General features: G+C 43.7%; 1 protein-coding gene across 1 annotated transcript in view; it reads right to left on the reverse strand.

The window, feature by feature from the left end:
• Window positions 1–368: 368 nt before the first annotated feature.
• The window catches only part of morn3 (MORN repeat containing 3), a 62,754-nt gene continuing 48,515 nt past the window's right edge, over window positions 369–14,607 (reverse strand). The window contains exon 5 of the mRNA XM_068055023.1: window positions 369–8,326. Coding sequence (XP_067911124.1) covers window positions 8,249–8,326 — 78 coding nt within the window. The 3' untranslated portion in view covers window positions 369–8,248. The remainder of the gene's footprint in view (window positions 8,327–14,607) is intronic.

The raw sequence follows: 14,607 nt of genomic DNA on the forward strand, positions 1-14,607 counted from the left end.
TTTAATGTTCCTTGATTGTATCACAGACCCTCCCTTTTGTTGTTCTCCTCCTCCTCCTGTGCTTGCTTAAAACATGTAGCATCTTAATTTTTTCCAGTTCTGACAAAAGGTCATCGATCTGAAATGTTAACCATATTTCTCCACAGATGCTGCATGACCTGTTGAGTAGTTTCAGCATTTTCTGCTTTTATTCCAGATTAATTTAGCCTGTATATGTCTTTCATAACTTGACAGTTTTCTTGTGCAGCCTATTTGAAGTGGCATCAGGTTTTTTCTCTCAGAAGCAGTATCCGTGTATGAAGATGAAACACTTTATCCCCCTCTATTATGTGGTTGTGAGGTCCACAAAGAAAATCTTCAGAACATTTACCCAGTAATAACATGGCTATATTACAAATGAGAACTTAAGACTTCATTACATCGCAACCAAAATATAGGACATCAATTATCTAGTCCCTCCTGAAACATGAACATAGTCACACTGTGGGCTACTCAATATTTGAAACAGTATTGGTGTGTTCAATTTGGTGAAATCTAAGCACATTCTCAATGTCTGTTAGCTTTAATGAAGAACAGAGGTGACCATTTAAAAAAAAAAAGGTGGGATTTTGTTTTAAAAATGTTTAAATGTGATGCTGAATGTGACAAGTTGCCCAGGGTCCACTGTCTTGGTAGTTTTCTACCTTCTAATTATGAGAGCAAAAGCCTTCCAAGTTAAATATGAGTTTATGAAACACCAGCATTTGGTACATCTGAAAGCCATTACTCCAAACAAAGAATTTCTTTAAGCTTACTGACAATAAATACAGAAATGCAAGTTATTTATTTCTAAAACCACTGGAACAATGTCTTCAGTTTATATTTTAAATTTCAAAGCTTAATTTGCTTAAAACACATGCCATATGTATAATTTTATTAACAGCATATACTTCCTGTCCACAAAACCTTACCTCCTATAAAGCGTTTCATAATTAAAATTGCCACTATAAATATTTACAATAGAATTCTTGTAGACATTTAGTTCCCCACCTGATTCAGGTAAGTTGTGTTTGGCACCAAAGTTATATTTTGGAATTTGCAAAAAAATGATCAAGTAGTGCATCCTATGCCTACTGAAATGCAGCCAAATATTGATCTACCAAAATGCACCTGGAAAGTTGGGCCTTCAGCATGCTGGTGCTTCTGCTCTACTGCCACCTCCAAACTTGAATTATATCAAATTTTTTCAGCTCCAGCAGAGTTCCTCTGACTTCCCATCAGCAATGAGACGGAAGGTCAATTAGTTGTATCATATACAATTTCATGTAATTTATTCTTCTCTCATCCTATATTTTCTTTTCTTTAGAGATATAGCACTGAAACAGACCCTTCGACCCACCGAGTCTGTGCTGACCAACAACCACCCATTTATACTAATCCTACATTAATCCCACATTCCCTACCACATCCCCACCATTCTCGTACCACCTACCTACACTAGGGGCAATTTACAATGGCCATTTTACCAATCAACCTGCAAGTCTTTGGCTGTGGGAGGAAACCGGAGCACCCGGTGGAAACCCACGCGGTCATCGGGAGAACTTGCAAACTCCACACAGGCAGTACCCAGAATCGAACCCGGGTCGCTGGAGCTGTGAGGCTGCAGTGCTAACCACTGTGCCGCCCTAATTTATTCTGCAACACACTATAATGTCATTGAGCTGCAAAAATTTAGTTTCAGACATACTTTTTGTTTTACTTGTAGGCTGCTGTCCTTGGCTGGGCTCGCCAGTCATTTTTCATTTACTTTTTTTCTTCATGTCCGAATATTGTTCAGTTTAACAGGCCTATTATGTTATACAAAAGCTACAGCTTTTCATATACATAATTTATGAAACTTGAACCTGATTAATTTAGTTTAAAAGCCATTCTGTATGTGTGATCTTCATGTTACTCAAGATGAATGAATAATTTTAACATACTGTGTGTTACAAATGTGATAGCTGCTATCCACTGTGCCGCCCATATCTCACCCTTTATTTTTGGTTTTGAGTTTCCTAGTATTTCATGTTGTAGAAATCTTACAGCTGTTGCAGCAGAGAAACTGGCTATTCAGCTGAACAGCTCAATGTCGGTATTTATGCTCCACAGCAGCCTCCTTGCATCCTCCTTTATCTAACCCCATCAACGTATCCCTCCTCCTTTCTCCCTCCTGTTTCTGTTAATGGCTTGTCTGACATTGATATTTTGGAGTCTAGTCACAGTTTAGTTCTAACTATTCCTAGTTCACTGGCCATGTCACTCAGGCTATTCCAAATGTACAGTAACCTTTTAAAATTTCTGGTAGCTTAGTTGCTTATAACTGAACAATTCAGTTTTACCAATATACTTGAAGAAATTGATGTTTTCCTGCATCTACAAATAAAGCATTTACCAATAGTAATGGGTAAATGCTGCATATTTTAAAATATGCGGCATTCTCAAACAATCATTTAGCAAATGTTCTAAAGGACTTCTAAATGCTTCAATACAAAATGGAATAAAAGTTTTTGACAGTAAATGAAGAGGCACAGAATTGTTTTCAATTTGGTCAAAAATTTACTAATGCTATCAATTCGCTTTAAAGGGAAACTAATGCAGGAATTGTGCTGTCAAGAGAGCTCCTGTCCTACAATGTTTGAAATAGTTGGTGTAAGGGTTCTGCAGTAACAGGTAGCATGCTAATATTTTTTTAATTTGGACAAAATTAATTTTTGCATGTATAAAATCAAATAAATTACACTCTGTTTAATAACTCTGCCAACATTAAATAGCAAAAAATCTATTGCAGTGCAATAGTTATTTTCATGTGTGTGGGGATCTCTAAAGCGCACGTAATTTGTTTTTCATGTTTGCTAGTTATTGAATTTCTGTCCCAGTGATCTGATTTGTACTGATCGACAAGTTCAGAAGACCTGGTCATTAAAAAAAAAAGTCATTTATATAAAGCTTGACATGCATCTGTGTGTTTAACTTGTGCTTAAAGGCCCCAACAACCCCACTGCCTTGTGGGCGTCTCGGGAGAGACCAAGGCTAAGGGAGTAAACCCTAACAGAAAATCCGGAGCAGAACCCCGAAGGCGGTCATGTGTCACCTTTGGCATGTTTCCGGCAGTTCCTGCAGCCATACTGGTGCCAAACATCGTGCTCTGCACTCATTACGACCCCACCAGGAAGGCTGAGAGGGGGGTTTTGACGCTTGGGCAACTCACAACCTCCATACATCTGCCCAGGCATGCGCCATGGAGAGGTCACTCCATAGTCGCCTCACAGCAACCAAATCAACACTGAAGGCAGCAGTTACGGGTTATAAGTCCAGCTCAATTGGCGTAGAGATTGGGTGCCACGGGTTGCCTTTGTCGGTGGGAGAGGTCATGGCATCTCACTGGACAGCTACTGCCCGCCTCAAACTGGGCAGCCCCCGGTCAGTAAGGTTCTGTCCCGCCACAGTTCACGTGCTTCAATGGGTGCTTGGAGCTCAGGGTCATTGCCTGACAAGTGGACTGTAACACCGCACCAAACAGCACGACCAAAAAAGGAAAGAAGGTACCAGCCCTTCGTTTTGCAAGCTGGAACGTCAACTATGTGTCCTGGCCTGTCGGAAGACCTTACACAAATCAACGATTCTCGGAAGACCGCCATCATCAACAACGAGCTCAGTAGACTCAATGTGGACATTGCAGCACTTCAGGAGACACGCCTCCCTGCGAGCGGATCTCTAAGAGAGCAAGACTACACCACCTTCTGGCAGGGTAGGGATCCTGAAGAACCAAGACAGCATGGAGTGGGCTTCGCCATCAGAAACTCTTTGTTCAGCATGACAGAGCCACCCTCGTATGGCTTGGAATGCATACTATCCATCCGAATGTTCACCGCCTCTGGTCCAGTACACCTACTCAGCATCTATGATCCAACATTCTGCTCCCCACCTGAAGCTAAAGACCAGTTCTATGAGGAACTCCAAATATCATTAGTAGTATCCCCAACACCAAACACCTATTCCTGCTGGGGGACTTTAATACCAGGTTTGGCGCCGAACATGACTCATGGCCTTCCTGCCTTGGGCGCTATGGCATTGTAAGGATGAATGAGAATGGACAGAGACTGCTTGAGTTGTGTACCTATCATAACCTCTGCACCACCAACTCATTCTTTCACACTAAACCCTGTCACCAGGTTTCTTGGAGGTACCCAAGATCACGTCCTTGGCACCAGCTGGACCTCATCGTCACAAGGCGAGCCTCCTTAAACAATGTTCAAATCACATGCAGCTTCCACAGTGCGGACTGCGACACCAACCACTCCCTGGTGTGCAGCAAGGTTAGCCTCAAACCAAAGAAGCTGCATCACTCCAAGCAGAAGGGCCGCCCACGCATCAACACGAGCAGAATTTCTCATCCACAGCTGTTACGCAAGTTTCTAAATTAACTTGAAAAAGCCCTCCAAAACACTCGCACAGGGGATGCAGGGACCAAGTGGGCCCACATCAGAGACGCCATCTATGACTCAGCAATGACCACCTATGGCAATTGTGTGAAGCGGAATGCAGGCTGCTTTCAATCTCCCATTGAAGAGCTGGAACCTGTCATAGCCGCTAAGCGCATTGCACTGCTGAACTACAAGAAAGCCCCAGCGAGTTAACATCCGTAGCACTTAAAGCAGCCAGAAGCGCTGCACAACGAACAGCCAGGCGCTGTGCAGCTGACTACTGGCAACACCTATGCAGTCATATTCAGCTGGCCTCTGACACAGGAAATATCAGAGGGATGTATGATGGCATTAAGAGAGCTTACGGGCCAACCATCAAGAAGATTGCCCACCTCAAATCTAAATCGGGGGACACAATCACTGACCAACGCAAGCAAATGGACCGCTGGGTGGAGCACTACCTAGAACTATACTCCATGGAAAAGTGTGTCACTGAGACCGCCCTCAGTGCAACCCTGTCTCTGCCAGTCATGGATGAGCTGGACGTACAGCCAACAAAATCGGAACTCAGTGATGCCATTGATTTCTCTAGCCAGCGGAAAAGCCCCTGGGAAGGACGGCATTACCCTTGAAATAATCAAGAGTGCCAAGCCTGCTATACTTTCAGCTCTGCACGAACTGCTTTGCCTGTGCTGGGACGAGGGAGCAGTACCACAGGACATGCGCGATGCCAATATCATCACCCGCTATAAAAACAAGGGTGACCGCGGTGACTGCAACAACTACCGTGGAATCTCCCTGCTCAGCATAGTGGGGAAAGTCTTCGCTCGTGTCGCTTTAAACAAGCTCCAGAAGCTGGCCGAGCGCGTCTACCCTGAGGCACAGTTTGGCTTTCGTGCAGAGAGATCCACCATTGACATGCTGTTCTCCCTTCGCCAACTACAGGAGAAATGCCGTGAACAATTGATGCCCCTCTACATTTGCTTTCATTGATCTCACCAAAGCCTTTGACCTTGTCAGCAGAAGTGGTCTCTTCAGACTACTAGAAAAGATCGGATGCCCACCAAAGCTACTAAGTATCACCTCATTCCATGACGATATGAAAGGCACAATTCAACATAGCGGCGCCTCATCAGACCCCTTTCCTATCCTGAGTGGCGTGAAACAGGGCTGTGTTCTTGCACCTACACTGTTTTGTGGTCTTCTCCCTGCTGCTTTCACATGCGTTCAAGTCCTCTGAAGAAGGAATTTTCCTCCACACAAGATCAGGTGGCAGGTTGTTCAACCTTGCCCATCTAAGAGCAAAGACCAATGTATGGAAAGTCCTGATCAGGGAACTCCTCTTTGCTGACGGTGCTGCATTAACATCTCACACTGAAGAGTGTCTGCAGAGACGTATCGACAGGTTTGCGGCTGCCTGCAATGAATTTGGCCTAACCATCAGCTTCAAGAAAATGAGCATCATGGGACAGGACGTCAGAAATGCTCCATGCATCAATATTGGCGACCACGCTCTGGAAGTGGTTCAAGAGTTCACCTACCTAGGCTCAACTATCACCGGTAACCTGTCTCTCGATCCAGAATTAAACAAGCGCATGGGTAAGGCTTCCACTGCTATGTCCAAACTGACCAAGAGAGTGTGGGAAAATGGCGCACTGACACGGAACACAAAAGTCCGAGTGTATCAAGCCTGTGTCCTCAGTACCTTGCTCTACGGCAGCGAGGCCTGGACAACGTATGTCAGCCAAGTGCGACGTCTCAATTCATTCCATCTTCGCTGCCTCCGGAGAATCCTTGGCATCAGGTGGCAGGACCATATCTCCAACACAGAAGTCCTCGAGGCAGCCAACATCCCCAGTTTATACACCCTTCTGAGCCAAGCCATCTCAGGCGCCGCTGACTATGTGAGCCGCATGGAAGATAGCAGGATCCCCAAGGACACATTGTACAGCGAGCTCGTCACTGGTACCAGACCCACTGGCTATCCATGGCTCCGCTTTAAAGACTTCTGCAAATGCGACACAAGTCGTGGGAGTCAGTTGCCAGCGATCGCCAGAGCTGGCAGGCAACCATAAAGGCGGAGCTAAAGCGTGGCGAGTCGAAGAGACTTAGCAGTTGGCAGGAAAAAAGGCAGAAGCGCGAGGAGAGAGCCAACTGTATAACAGCCCCGACAACCAATTTTATCTGCAGCACCTGTGGAAGTGTCTGTCACTCTAGAATTGGCCTTTATAGCCAATCCAGGCACTGCTGCACAAACCACTGACAACCTCCATTGTCTCTCGGGACAAGGAGGTCAAAGAAGAAAAGGACAGTGTGGTTGGCTTTAAACCTTAAAGAAGAAACTTAGGTTGTTTACTATAGAACTTTGAATCTTTGAAAGCTTGATACAGCAAGAACCATCTAATAAATTCTTATTAATGGTGACATAACTACAGGGTATGTATTTACCCTTCAGTCTTTCATATTTTGTATGCTGTGTTAACTACTTTGATTATCTCTGCAGGAAAAATTCTACATATGTTGGCTAATTCACAATCTTCCATTGATGAGACCTTTTTAGAACCTGAAAGTGCTGAGGCCCTTGGCAAGTTTCCATTTGCTATGAGTATTAGACAATTTAAGATCTTCCATGCACATTGGATTTGCCTGTCAGCATGATGTCCAATTTAATGCAGTCATTCCAAAAATTAAGCTGTTTTAAGTTAAATAATTTTCCTCTTTAGAATGTATCGAAGAATCTGGAATTTTTTTCAATTAGAATGTTCCTCCTGAAAAGTAGTTACCGCGCTGGAGTATGGTCCTATCAAAGTTTCCATTCTTCATGAATGAGTCTCACAGTTATTTGACTATGGCGATATAACAGCTAAGAGCACTTCAGTTCGCCACTGATGTCTTCACGTTCATTTTCCAGCAGAATTGCTAGATAGCAAGCAGAACTAATAGGTTTTTGCACCATTTAAAAAAATTTTAGCAAATAAAACATACATAGCTTCACCTGTTGCAACAGTTTTAGATTTTGATCTATTTCAATGATGAAAATCAGAATAACTTGCTGAATACAATGGACACTTGATCATGCAAAGCAAAAACTGCAGAAGTTAGAAATCTTAAACAGAAAATACTGTAGCTACCTAGGTCAGTCTTCAACTGGAAAGGACAGATTAACATTTTGGATACAGACTCCTTTTTTAAAAAAAAACTGGAGCAAGGGAAGAGGCTGGGGAAAAATATGAGAAAAGTAATACAATTACAGTACCTGTAAAGAGCTTAAATAGCAGTGATATTGGCATCAGGCAATTGTCAGCATAATGAGAGAAATCAAAGTAGTTCAATGTATTTGAGGCAGAGTTGTAAATGTGAATAGCTGAAGGTGGTGGGATAAGGAAAAGTGAAATGGAAGCATAAAAAAAACTGCAAAGTAGAGTAGGTTCCAGGGGCCTTGGAGAAAATAAAAAGGTCACCATCTAGGACGCAGACCACACCTCCAGCGTATTGCTGCACTGGAGCGTCCTCGCCGAAGCACCTACTACTAGGTGACTCTTTACCCACCAGGTATTCAATTTACATGCAGTGGATTATTCTTTGGTCCAGAACGAATGCTTTATAGAAATGTTTTGTTGGAATTGTTTCAGAAAATCTTGGCAAATTTGCTGATGTGTTTACGTGAAAGTGTAGTTGAGTACCAAATGTAAGTTTAAAACTAGTATACGAGTGATTATATGTGCCACTCTGAAAAGGACAGTCATATTGCATAGTTTGAATTTTGCTATCTTGAACACGTGGAAGAGATGAAATGTCAACAATTAGATATCATCTTTGTTGTTATCCAGAAACATTGATCTGGCTTCCTCCAAAACAAAAGTCGGGTTTCGTAGCTTAATCTGGAAAAAAAAACAAGATGAAGCTCTTAAATCCCTGTTGCAGCAGCTATCACATTTGTAACACACAGTATGTTAAAATTATTCATTCATCTTGAGTAACATGAAGATCACACATACAGAATGGCTTTTAAACTAAATTCATCAGGTTCAAGTTTCATAAATTATGTATATGAAAAGCTGTAGCTTTTGTATAACATAATAGGCCTGTTAAACTGAACAATATTCGGACATGAAGAAAAAAAGTAAATGAAAAATGACTGGCGAGCCCAGCCAAGGACAGCAGCCTACAAGTAAAACAAAAAGTATGTCTGAAACTAAATTTTTGCAGCTCAATGACATTATAGTGTGTTGCAGAATAAATTAGGGCGGCGCAGTGGTTAGCACCGCAGCCTCACAGCTCCAGCGACCCGGGTTCAATTCCGGGTACTGCCTCTGTGGAGTTTGCAAGTTCTCCCTGTGTCTGCGTGGGTTTTCTCCGGGTGCTCCGGTTTCCTCCCACACGCCAAACGACTTGCAGGTTGATGGGTAAATTGGCCATTAGAAATTGCCCCTAGTATAGGTAGGTGGTAGGGAAATATAGGGACAGGTGGGGATGTGGTAGGAATATGGGATTAGTGTAGGATTAGTATAAATGGGTGGTTGATGGTCGGCACAGACTCGGTGGGCCGAAGGGCCTGTTTCAGTGCTGTATCTCTAAACTAAACTAAACTTAAATTATTCACTTGCTACTTAAGCAACCTTGTTGAGCTAAACAACCATGTTAATTCTTGTTCCGATCTATGAAAATAGGATGGTAGCTGACACTTGTCAAAAACAAGATTACCTATCATAGATTTGTATGGTTTTCTCATAATTTCAAAGACAGTTTGTGTATTTAGAATCATAATACAGCACAGAGACCATTCGGCCCATCATGCTGGTGCCAGTTCTTTGGAGCTATCCAATTAATCCCACACTCCTGCTCTTCCCCCATAACACATTTCTGTCCCTTCATGTATTTGTCCAATTCCCTTTTTAATGTTACAATTGAATCTGCTTTCCTCACCCTATCAGTTCGTGCATTCCAGTTGACAACTCCTCACTTTAAAAAAAAAGTTTCCCCATGTCCCCCTCCAGTTCTTTTGCCAATCACCTTAAATCTGTGTTCTCTGGTTCCTGACTCTTCAGCCATTGTAAATTTTATATTTACTTGCTCTACCAAAACCCTTCATGATTTTGAACACGTCTTATCAAATCTCTTTTTAACCTTTTCCTGCTCTGAGAACAACCCCAGCTTCTCCAGTCTCCACATAACTGAAGATCTCATCCCTGGTATCATTCCAGTGAATCTCTTCAACTTCTCCAAGGCCTTGATGTCCTGCCTAAAGTGCAATGTCCAGAATTGGAATACTGCTCCAGCTGAGTTTTTCCAGTATCCTGGCCAATATTTATCCCTCAACCAACATCACTGAAATACGTTATCTGGTCAATATCTCTTTGCTGTTTGTGGGCTTTATTGGCTATACAATGCTTTGGGAGGTCCTGAGGTTGTGAAAGTTGCTACATAAATCCAAGTCCTTTTCCTTCTTGAAAGGAGGAAAGGCTGAAGGGATTAAGCAGGGAATTCAGAGCATGCACTCCACATGGCTGAAGGGACAGCGCCAAAAATGGGGTTGGAGGTGGTGTACAAGAGGCCAGAGCCGAAAGAACATAGTTACTGTTAAGAACACAGGAAATAGGAGCAGGAGTAGGGCATTCCGCCTCTCGAGCCTCCTTTGCTATTCCGTAAGATCATGGCTGATCATCTACCTCAGCTACACCTTCCCTTTCCATCCTCATATTCTTGATTCCCTTCGTATCCAAAAAATCTGTTGATATGATTTGCATATGTTTAATGATTGACTATCCCTGACAGTACAGAATTCCAAAGGTTCACAACCCTTTGAAGAAATTTCTTCTCATTTCAGTACTAAATGGCAACAAATTAGGATAGTTAGGAAAAAACTTTTTCCCTTAGCGGAGAGGTCAATAACTAGGGGGCATAGATTTAAGGTAAGGCGCAGGAGGTTTAGAAGGGAGTTGTGGAGAAATGTTTTTCACCCAGAAGGTGGTTGGAATCTGGAACACGCTGCCTGAAGAGGTGGTAGAGGCAGGAACATTCAAGAAATGTTTAGATGAACACTTGAAATGCCATAATATACAACGCTATGGGCCAAGTGCAGGGAAATGGGATGAGTTAGGACGGGTGCTTGATGGTCGGCGCAGGCGCACTGGGCCGACGGGCCTGTTTCTGTGCTGTAAACTCTGACTATGACATTATTCTGAGACTGTGACCCCTTGTTCTAGACTCCCCAGTCAGGGAAACATCCTCCCAACATCTACCCTGTCAAGCCCGTTAAGGATTGTATAAATTTCCATGAGATTCCCTCACATTCTTCAAAATTCGAGGGAATATAATATACTCAATTGCTCCTCATAGGACAATCCCCTCATCCCAGGAATCAGTTCAGTGAATCTTTGTTGCACTTTTTCTAAGGTAAGTAAATCCTTCCTTGGGTAAGGAGACCATAACTGTACATAGTACTCCAGGTATGGTCTCAACAAGGCACTATACAATTGACATAAAATTTGTTTACTTTTCTACTTTAATCCCTTTTTTAATAAGAGCAAACATATCATTTGCGCTCTTAATTGCTTATTCTACCTGCATGCTAACTCTGATATTCAGAGGATTCTGTACACCAACATTTTCCAGTCTCTCCATTTCAAAAAAAATTCTGCTTTTCTATTTTTCCTACCAAAGTAGATAACTTCACATTTCTCCACATTATATTCCATCTGCTATGTTCTTGCCCACTCACTTAACCTATCTTTTTGCAGCCTCTTTGCGTCCTCTTCACAGCTTACTTTCCCAAATAACTTTGTAATGTCAGCAAACTTGGAAACATTACGCTTGGTCCCCTTGTCTAAGTCTTGATTCAAATTGTAAATAGCTTAGGCCCTGGCACTGATTCTTGCAGTACCCCACCAGTTATGGCCTGCCAACCCACAAATGTCCCATTTATTCCTACTTTGTTTTTTGTCCGTTAACCAATCTTCAATCCATGCTAACCTTCTCTTCTTTGGCCTCCTCGTCTCGAGAGACAATGGGTAAGCGCCTGAAAGTGGTCAGTGGTTTGCGAAGCAGTGCCTGGAGTGGCTATAAAGGCCAATTGTAGAGTCACAGACTTTTCCACAGGTGCTGCAGATAAAATTGGTTGTTGGGGCTGTTACACAGTTGGCTCTCCCCTTGTGCTTCTGTCTTTTTTCCTGCCAACTGCTAAGTCTCTTTGACTCGCCACACTTTAGCCCCGCATTTATGGCTGCCCGCCAGCTCTGGCGATCGCTGGCAATTGACTCCCACGACATGTTATCAATGTCACAGGACTTCATGTCGCATTTGTAGACGTCTTTAAAGCGGAGACAAGGACGGCCGGTGGGTCTGATACCAGTGACGAGCTCGCTGTACAATGTGTCCTTGGGGATCCTGCCATCTTCCATGCGGCTCACATGGCCAAGCCATCTCAGGCGCCGCTGGCTCAGTAGGGTGTATATGCTGGGGATGTTGGCCGCTTCAAGGACTTCTGTGTTGGAGATATGGTCCTGCCACCTGATGCCAAGGATTCTCCAGAGGCAGCAAAGATGGAATGAATTGAGACGTCGCTCTTGGCTGACATACGTTGTCCAGGCCTCGCTGCCATAGAGCAAAGTACTGAGCACACAGGCTTGATACACTCGGACTTTTGTGTTCCGTGTCAGTGCGCCGTTTCCCCACACTCTCTTGGCCAGTCTGGACATAGCAGTGGAAGCCTTTCCCATGCGCTTGTTGATTTCTGCATCTAGAGACAGGTTACTGGTGATAGTTGAGCCTAGGTAGGTGAACTCTTGAACCACTTCCAGAGCGTGGTCGCCAATATTGATGCATGGAGCATTTCTGACGTCCTGTCCCATGATGTTCGTTTTCTTGAGGCTGATGGTTAGGCCAAATTCGTTGCAGGCAGCGGCAATCCTATCGATGAGACTCTGCAGACACTCTTCTGTGTGGGATGTTAATGCAGCATCGTCAGCAAAGAGGAGTTCCCTGATGAGGACGTTTTGTACTTTGCCCTTCGCTCTTAGACGGGCAAGGTTGAACAACCTGCCACCAGATCTTGTGTGGAGGAAAATTCCTTCTTAAGACTTGAACGCATGAGAGCAGCAGGGAGAAGAAGATCCCAAACAGTGTAGGTGCGAGAACACAGCCCTGTTTCATGCCACTCAGGATAGGAAAGGGGTCTGATGAGGCGCCGCTATGCTGAATTGTGCCTTTCATATTGTCATGGAATGAGGTGATACTTAGTAGCTTTGGTGGACATTCGATCTTTTCTAGTAGTCTGAAGAGACCACGTCTGCTGACGAGGTCAAAGGCTTTGGTGAGATCAATGAAAGCAATGTAGAGGGGCATCTGTTGCTCGCGGCATTTCTCCTGTATCTGACGAAGGGAGAACAGCATATCAACGGTCGATCTCTCTGTACGAAAGCCACACTGTGCCTCAGGGTAGACGCGCTCAGCCAGCTTCTGGAGCCTGTTTAAAGCGATTCGAGAGAAGACTTTCCCCACTATGCTGAGCAGGGAGATTCCACGGTAGTTGTTGCAGTCACCGCGGTCACCCTTGTTCTTGGAGGGTAATGATATTGGCATCGCGTATGTCCTGTGGTACTGCTCCCTCGTCCCAGCACAAGCATAGCAGTTCATGTAGTGCTGAGAGTATAGCAGGCTTGGCACTCTTGATTATTTCAGGGGTAATGCCGTCCTTCCCAGGGGCTTTTCCGCTGGCTAGAGAATCAATGGCATCACTCAGTTCCGATTTTGTTGGCTGTACATCCAGCTCATCCATGACTGGTACAGACTGGGTTGCATTGAGGGCGGTCTCATTGACAACATTTTCCCTGGAGTATAGTTCTAGGTAGTGCTCCACCCAGCGGTCCATTTACTTGCGTTGGTCAGTGATTGTGTCCCCTGATTTAGATTTGAGGGGGGCAATCTTGATGGTTGGCCCGAAAGTGCTCTCAATGCCATCATACATTCCTCTGATATTTCCAGTGTCAGAGGCCAGCTGAATATGACTGCATAGGTGTTGCCAGTAGTCATTTGCGCAGCGCCTGGCTGTTCTTTGTGAAGTGCTTCTGGCTGCTTTAAGTGCTACGGATGTTAACTCGCTGGGGGCTTTCTTGTAGTTCAACAGTGCAATGCGCTTAGCGGCTATGACAGGTTCCAGCTCTTCAAAGTGAGTTTGAAACCAGTCTACATTCCGCTTTACACGTTTGCCATAGGTGGTCATTGCTGAGTCATAGATGGCGTCTGTGATGTGGGCCCACTTGGTCTCTGCATCCCCTGTAGGAGTGTTCTGAAGGGCTTTTTCAAGTGAATTTAGAAACCTATGTAACAGCTGTGGATGAGAAATTCTGCTAGTGTTGATGCGCGGGCTGCCCTTCTGCTTGGAATGATGCAGCTTCTTTGGTTTGAGTCTAATCTTGCTGCACCCCAAACCCATGAGCCCTAATTTTTGTAATCTCTTATGCTGCACCTTATCAAATGCTTTTTTAAAAAAACCCCAAAGCACAACATACACTGGTTCTCCCTTATCCACCCTACTATTTTACATTCCCAAAAAACTCTAGCAGATTTGTCAAACACCATTTCCTTTTCATAAATCTGTGTTGACTCTGCTTAATCATATGATTTTCTACAGGCCTGCTATCATGCCTCGAATAATAGATACTAATATTTTCCCAACTACTAATGTCAGGCTAACTGACATTCCAACAATTAATAAATTAAAAAGCCAAAATGTTGCAAAATTGAAAGAAGACAATCTTCTATTGAATTTTCTAACCATTCCATAAATCAACATTTGTATTCTAACTGTTTTTACGTGACTCAGGTACAGAAAAATGAATTGGAAAGCCTGGATTAATTGAGCCATAATTTTCTGTCAAACTAACCATGAAGCGAATAGCACTCTCCGTTATGTGCAAATGGTACAAAAACTACAGGTGAGGGGCAGATGCGCAGTTAAACTCAAATATCCAAAAATTACTGTCCGAGATGCTCCGCTCAGTTAGCTTTGGAAAAACGGCATCTCGCTGTCTGGTTCACCACTGAACTGCATTAAATGACATGAGGCTGCTGTATTTGCATGGTAGATACGAACTAAACTTGCCACAAAAATAAATCTTGTCCATTTCAGTCACAGTACCCTTTTGGTCAAGTATTAAGTGTT

This window comes from Heterodontus francisci, chromosome 23 (assembly GCF_036365525.1).
Source record: "Heterodontus francisci isolate sHetFra1 chromosome 23, sHetFra1.hap1, whole genome shotgun sequence".
Taxonomy (NCBI): domain Eukaryota; kingdom Metazoa; phylum Chordata; class Chondrichthyes; order Heterodontiformes; family Heterodontidae; genus Heterodontus; species Heterodontus francisci.